At 38.9% G+C, this 7949-nt stretch overlaps 1 protein-coding gene across 1 annotated transcript; it reads right to left on the bottom strand.

The window, feature by feature from the left end:
• Window positions 1-5090: 5090 nt before the first annotated feature.
• LOC101350113 (olfactory receptor 2T3-like) lies at window positions 5091-6039 on the bottom strand. Its single transcript, XM_012559653.2, is given in 3 exon segments — window positions 5091-5350; window positions 5353-5583; window positions 5586-6039. Coding segments are annotated over 3 exon segments (945 nt in total).
• Between the last annotated feature and the right edge of the window lie 1910 nt (window positions 6040-7949).

Genomic DNA, 7949 nt, shown 5'->3' on the forward strand with positions numbered 1-7949 from the left:
ACATTGCAGACTGAAAAAAAAAAAGTGCTATTTCCAACAGAAGGCTAGAAGAAGTTTGAATTAAAAAAGAAAACAAAAACTGGAGAAAATATATTCCATACAAATCCTAACCAAAAGAAAATTGGTTCATTAGACAAATCAGACAGATCAGGCTCCCTCTCAGGGCCCTCGGGACAGTCCTCGTTTTGGGCATGCACACTTCCTGTCAGTCCTGCAGAACTCTCCTTGGCCTTGCACGCGCCTTCTCTGCCTTTGGCCTCCCGACCACCTGCCTCTCCCCTGCTAACTGACACAACTCATAACCAGTATAGAACACTGCTCAACTCTCTTAGCTGCATTCCCAGCAGCAGCTTTCTGCCATTACTGCCTACTCTGCTAAAGTCACTTCTGGACTTGCTGCCACTGGCTCTGTCACAGGTCCTCTTCCAGACCTCTTTCTGTCTTCAGTGTTACAGGCCCTTGACTAGTTATTACAGCTCTTTTAGAAGATTTCTTGTTTCCACTCTCTTTCTTGCTCTCTTCTTGCCTCTAAAAACTTCTGTGCGTTTGGCTGCTTATATAAGCAAACTTCTTATCAATGTCAAGACATGGCCTTCCCAACATTACTATAAATGACCAGTTCCTTCAGTGGACCGCAAATCACTAAATCTGCAGAATAAACTGAGCAATGCCTGCAAGGTTCATAAAATAGACCAATTAACAAGGCAGACTACAGCCCGAGGCTAGACAAAAAATATCAGATCATCAAGTTGTTTACAGCTTACTCAGAAAATGTCAATAAACCTGGACAAAAGCAATAAACCCTCTAGGGTAGAAACAATCTTGGGGCTCCCTCTCCCACCCCACCACACAAGCTGCTTCTTCAAAGAACAAGGGCAAAAGTAACTCTTCACGGCTTAGGGGAAAAGTTCTTCCAAACTGTTTTTCCAAAGAACCAAGGCAAAAAATGGCATAAAGGAACACATTTCACCACAAAACCATAGTGGAGACTATTTCACTATCCTCTCTCTATAACTGACAGAACAAATAGGTAAAAATTAATAAGATTTGAACAGCACATATAAAAAACACTACACCCAACAATGGTAGACCATGTGGAACACTTAAAAAAACTGATCATATAAGGGGTTATAAAACACATTTTAGAGGATTGAAATCTCTGCTCACAATGCTTGAATATAGAATTCAATTAAAAGTGTAAATAAAAATGTCTCCTTTGATTGTAGATTAAGACTTATTATTCTAAATAATACATGGGTCAAAATAAAAATTCCACATATGAAAACCTTAAGGATACTGCTAAGGAACACTTAAAGGAAAATTTAGAGACCTAAATGTATAGATTAAATTTTTTTTAATTTTAAAATCAATAAGCTAAACATCCTTTTTCAAAAAAAATAGAAAAGTAACAACAGATGAAAATCAAAGAAAGTAGAAGAAACAAAATATACAACAGGAGGCTCAAAAGAGTAAGATGACAGTTCTTTGAAAAGATGAATGATAATGATACACCTCTGCTGAAAATGACCAAGAAATGAGAAAGAAGGCACAAATAAGAATTATTAGCAATGAAGAAAAGGACATTACTAGAGATGCTGGAGAATTAAATGGATAAGAACAGGATATTAAATGAATCTGGGATATGTCTATTGATTCTGGAATGCATCGAAATTGATACCACTGGGAAACATGTACAAAAATGTGCATAGCAGTATTATTTGTAATTGCCAAAACTTGAACACAACATATTTATTCATCAATAATGAGTACATAAATAGATAAATACAATAGTCAGGTAATTAAACCCTATAAAGCAAAGAAAATGAATACACTCACAATGCTTGCAACAATGTGAATGAATTTTATAAATGGAATAATGAGCATTAATAGAAGCAACTCACAAAAATTCATGTAAAACCAAAATCAATTGGTATTGTTAACTATGCATAAACAGGTAGTAAATCTATAACCAAAAATAAGAAAATGATTTCTATAAAATTCAGGAAAGTGCTGGTCCTCTCTTTGAAATGCCCTTTGATCTCTTCACATGGCAAATTATTTTTCCTGAGATCACTGCTGAGAGATGATTTTCCCTCCTAGAAGCCTCATGGCTTCTCATTGTTCTCATGAACTGGGATCTCATGTTTATAGAGCTCTCTCTCCACCACTAGCAAATAGACCCCTTGAGGTAAGAGTGTGTTTTGTTCACTGCTTTACGCCTTATGAACCACACAGCATAGGTGGTGGCATCGAAGATACTCAAAAGTGGTTGGATAAATAATTGAATGATTCAAGAGTCTAGAATTACTTGCATTTTCAAAACAGTTTTATTGGATGAGTAATATTTATATAAATCAAAATACATTTGGAGTAAACAATCTGTGAGAAAAGGATAACAAAAGTTTTGTTCAAGATGGTTTTGCAGTTCAAAGCAACACTTAAGAGTAGAGCTGTCTAACTAGAAGATGGACTACGTCCAGAAATACTGCTCATTCTTTCAACAGACCCCTGATGAGCTCCTACTGTGTGTCAGGTTCTACACTGCTTTCTGAGTGCACAACGGTGAAACAGAGCAGACATACTATGGACATAGTTGTGGGCAAGACCACTAAACAGCCAGTCATACCCAGGAGGAAGGTGGTAGGAATTAACAGTTATCTAGACCATTTGAGGGGCTAGGCCTTGGGTAGGGAATCTCCTATATATTAAACTCAGTATTCAAAGCTTCTCAGTGACATTTATACTATGTTGTTGTTGTGTGCCATGGAGTTGATTCTGATGCATAGTGACTCTATATGACAGAGTAGAACTGCCCTGTAGGGTTTTCCAGGCTGTAATCTTTACAGAAGCAGATTACAAGATCTTTTCTCCCACAGAGCCACTGGTGGGTTTGAACCTCCATCCATTCAGTTAGCAGCTGACCGCTTAACCATTGAGCCAACAAGGCTCTTTCTATATATATAAATATACATACCGTACTATTTTAATGATAGGAAAACCAAGGCGGCAGTGAGATAAAGCAATCTGAGCATGAGAATTTCTGTGTAACAAATCTAGGACTTAGCCTGAGGCCTCTCTGACTCTGCAATCACACCAAACTTCAGGACTTGAAGGCAAACGCGTTGGGAAGAGACACTAGGAGTGTAGAATGGTACAAAGGAGCAAAGGAAACTAATACATCAGAGTCGGTAGTATGGGCTGTCTGTGCATATTACCCCACTTGATTAGGAAGTTTTGCTTTCCCCATCTTTGAATGATGTAAGGGAAACCCTGTGGGCTTATGAAAATTCACAAATGTTTCCCAGATCTTTAGATTTTAAGTGGAAAGTGCAGGTCTGGAATCCAAGACTGACTGGCTTTAAATCCAATCCCCTCTGACTTATTCCATCAATTGCAATAGTCCCCCAATGTAGTGGTAGCTTCAAACTTAAGATTATGGTTTTTCTTAGTAGTGCCCTCCAGGGTGACAAGCAGATAAACAAAACACACGTTTCTGAAAAAAAAAAAATAAATAAGACTTATTAATAATATCAATAATGCAATAATAAGGATAACTAACATGGTTAGGAGCCTGGTGGTACAGTGGTTAAAGTGTTCAGCTGCTACCCAAAAGGTTGGCAGTTTGAACCCACCAGCCACTCTGCCTGAGAACATGTGGCAGTCTGATTTCGTAAAGATTTCCAGGCTTTGAAACCCTATGGAGTCGCTGAGTCGGAATTGACTCAACGGAAGTGGGTTTATTTTTTGTTTTTGTTTTTAACATGATTTCATTGGCTTTTCATCTATATTGTCCCTTTGGGCAGTTTTGCTCCCCCTATTTCTTTACTTTAATCCAACTGATCTCTAAAATTAAGTTTTAGCAATCTCTGGGCAAGCTAATCTTACTTTTCAGGTGTTACTTTTTTAGTCTGACTTGGTGGGATTATTTCCAAATTCAGACACCCTCCTTTCACACCGATGCAGGAATAATCATCAGTTCAGAAGCAAACATATTTAGCTCAGGTGTTATAAAAGGAAAGTGCCTATCAGTCAATTGAAAATGCGGTAGAGATGGAAACACCTAAGTTCCATTTCTTGATAGTAAATAAGGCAAGGTCAGGGTTCTGTGCCAAGTGGTACTAACTTAATGACTTTGGGACCCAAAACACCTTGCTGCACATTAGTATGAGCAAATGTATTTCTTTCCCAATTTCTTGCATCCAAGAAACACTAGACTAATAAATTATTTTGTTTATGAAAATAATAATGATTTGATGCTACTGGTAGATTTGCAGCAGTAAATCTGGATATGTATATGAGGTCCATGAGAGGAAGTGAGACTGGTGACAGATCTAAAACCATTGTTATTTGTCCCAGTTTCAGAAGGAAAAGGCTGAGATTAAGATTTCCTAAATCTCCACCTTCTCTGAGAATTTTATATTTTAGTTAAAGCCTAAAGATTCTAAATATGCAACCACATTTATTTACAGCCTTACGACCTGTGGAATTAGATGAACCTATCAACACTTTAGAAATTTAAGGTGGACTGATATTTGATCCAGGTAGTTTTAATGACCGAACAGTATTGAAAACACTGGTGTTTACTTTATGAATCTCACTTTCAAAATTTGAAGGAAAAAAAAAAGTGTTCAGATGCACTTACTGAAGATACAACTGCAGACAGGAATGTAGCAGCTGGCACAAGACTATGATTTGAAAAATATTGTAAAGTGAGGGAACATCGAATTCCCCTCCAGGATTCTGCTAGGATATGAAATCTTCATAGTGATCCACTTTCAGGGTTAAAGTTTTGACTCCCCAAATCTCATACTAAAATGGTCAATGCAGTTGGGATAGGAGATAAGATGCAGGGCACTCCCTATGGTCTTTCTTATATCAACTATTACATCAGAGATAACAGGACTCTGAGGAACTTACATATAATAGATAAATCAGGATGAGTAAGCAGTGTGGAGGAGAAATACCACATGCATGACAGGGAGGGAAGATCTGGGAGAACTTTGTGTTGGGGTTCAGGAATCAGAGAATAGAATGAGATGCGAGATGGGGAGGGGAGGAAAGAAGGAAGGGGAACAGGGAGATGGTCATTCTTAGGTTTTCACATTAACAACTTTTCCCAGTCTCATCCCGGATGGCATCATGCTCCTCAGGGCCCCTGTGACGTCTTTGTTCCGGAGGCTGTAAATGAGGGGGTTCAGTACAGCGGTGTAAAAAGCAGACACCATCATGTCCTGCTCAGCTGTGTGGTAAGATCTGGGGAGCATGTAGGTGTAGATGGAGGCACCAAAAAAGAGCAGCACTACCACCATGTGAGAGGAACAAGTGGTGAGGGCTTTCCTGTGGCCCTCACTGAATTCATCCTGTGGATGCGGTGCAGGGTGAACGCATATGAGGTGGAGATGATGGAGACAGGGATGAGAAGCATAAGAACACAGCACAAATACGTAAGTGTCTTGTATAGGAAAATGTCAGAGGAGGAGAGCTTCAGCAGGGCTGGGGCCTCACAGAAGAAGTTCATGATTTTCCTGGACTGACAAAAGGGAAAACTCATGTTACTAGGGGTGAGCAACAAACCATAACCGTTCCCAGGAACCAGCATCCAGACACGAGCAGATGGCAGACTCTTTGGTTCATGAGAAGCGGGTAATGGAGAGGTCTGCAAATGGCAGCATACTGGTCATAGGCCATGGCAGCCAGGAGGAAAAACTCAGCTCCAGCAAAGGTCGGATAGAAGAACATCTGGACCCCACAACCTAAGGGGGAAATTGCATTATCTCCCATGACCTGATCCATGAGCGTCTTGGGGATGGTCACACATATGTACATGAGGTCCATGAGAGAAAGTTGGCTGATGAAGAAATACATGGGGGTGTGAAGGCAGGGCTCCATGTGGATCAGGAGGATGAGAAGGTCATTTCCAGTTAGGGCCTTCAAGAACAAGATGAAGGACAGACCATAGAGGAGATCTGCATGCTTTGTTGAACTGAAGAGCCCCGTCAGGATGAAATCAGTGCTTGAAGTTTGATTCCCTGAGCACATGGGTTAGCTTACAATTTTCACCTGGGGAAGAAAATAAAAGTCATTGTTTTTAAATATTTCATATACACATTACTTTCCTAACCTTTCTCCAGTACAGCATGTGCTTTTAGCTATTTTTTCCAAAAGTGGGATTGGACTGATGTGGAATCATGACATCAAATGTCAGTGAGACCACACCAAAAAATGATTAGAAGGTCAGGTATCAAACACACCCGGGAAGGTAGACCCCTTATGAGCTGTATAAAGAAACAAGGCATTTAAACTCCTTAAGTCTTATTTATTTCCCTTAAAATTGAGAATTTTATAGGACTCACCTCATAAGAAGTTATAAAAACTAAAGGAACCAATGCACATTAAGTCTGTAGTACAATGTGAGTGTTAAATTAAACAATTCACTAAAGCTCCCACTCCACTTTCAAACACAGTGGCACTCAGTAGTAGTAGCTGACGCTAATATTGTATTAATATTGTTAATAATACTAACATCATAATTTAAATTCTCTGAAAAATTGAAAGTCCTTTGAAATCTCCTCAAACGCCATCTAGCCATCACATCTCTCCATTAACACCTTACTTACCCTCACTAACACATTTCAATTTTATTTAGCTATTCCTTACATGATTGCGTTCAATAAACAGCACCACTCTGCATCAGGAGCAGAGGGGGAGCTCAGGTGCTGGGGAAAAGCAGTTCAGGGCTGCAGCGGGTAGGCCAGGAGAGCAACAGTGTGCTGGTCCCTTTCATAATGATTTTTACAGTAAATAGGGATAAATTTGGCAAAGGAAAATATAACCCTGTTCCTAAAAGCCACAGAATAGAAGCTGTAGATGCTGTATGTAACATATAGTTAGTTGAAAAAGAATTAAGTTATTATTTATTTTTCCTTTGCAGATACCATTTATCCCCCAAAACAGTGCCTAATACATTAGACATTCTGTATACACTGGTTAATGAGTGAATGAAGTTCAAGGGGCTGGATGGAGCAGTTGAGTCATAAAACACACAAAGCGGCAGTCCTACAACACAGCCTAGGGGTCCCTCCAAGTCTGCATCTCCATTTACTTAGAAAACTAGCAAAATCCCCTACTCTATAAACTTGCAGCTTTGCTCAGCAACTGTTTTGCCTGAATATATCAGTTATAATTTTCCAGTTGAAATGCTTGAGCCTCACCAAACTCACTTATCTTTAAAGGAGAGAATTAAGTTCTCAACTACGGAAAAGTCAGGAGAACCATGACCAGACCTAGCCTACCTCAGTGTTGCTGTAGCCCCGATTAGAGAACTGTGCAGAGGAAAATACACATAAAACTAAGACACACAGAAATATGAATAAAATATATTGTACCTAAGTTAAAAAAAAAAAAAAAAGCTGAGATTCTAGGAAATCTAAAGTCAGAATAACATAAGAGATCAAATAAGAATCAGATTATTTGCTTCTCATCTTGTATGTTTATAAAGGCTTGGAGAGATATAATAAAAAGCCACATTCCAGACAGAGAGAGAAATACAAGGCATGGAGATCTCATACCTTTTTTGCTCTAATACACAGTAAGTTTGAACGAAACAGGCCAAGTGAAGTGATCAGCTGCTTTCTCCCTCCCAAGGCGAGGCTGCCCTGGTTTAAATTCAGGAAACAACGTAGGAAAATTACATCATCAGTTTCTTCACATTAGGGAACTGAGATGAGCTACTGTTGTTAAATCCTTTGGCTCTGTCGAACAAGCATAAAAGTAATAGCATTGAAAACGTCAGGAGTAAATTTCAATTTTCTTTATTATTCATATTCCTCATGCTAGGTATTGACTCTTCCTTGGAGCTTCTACTTTCTTTAAAATCCTCTCAGAATCCATAGTTTTGTTTTGGTATTTTTGTTTTTCCACTTGTTTTTGCCAGTTATATTCTAACTTCC

The sequence above is a fragment of the Trichechus manatus genome, unplaced genomic scaffold (assembly GCF_000243295.1).
Source record: "Trichechus manatus latirostris isolate Lorelei unplaced genomic scaffold, TriManLat1.0 scaffold00290, whole genome shotgun sequence".
Taxonomy (NCBI): domain Eukaryota; kingdom Metazoa; phylum Chordata; class Mammalia; order Sirenia; family Trichechidae; genus Trichechus; species Trichechus manatus.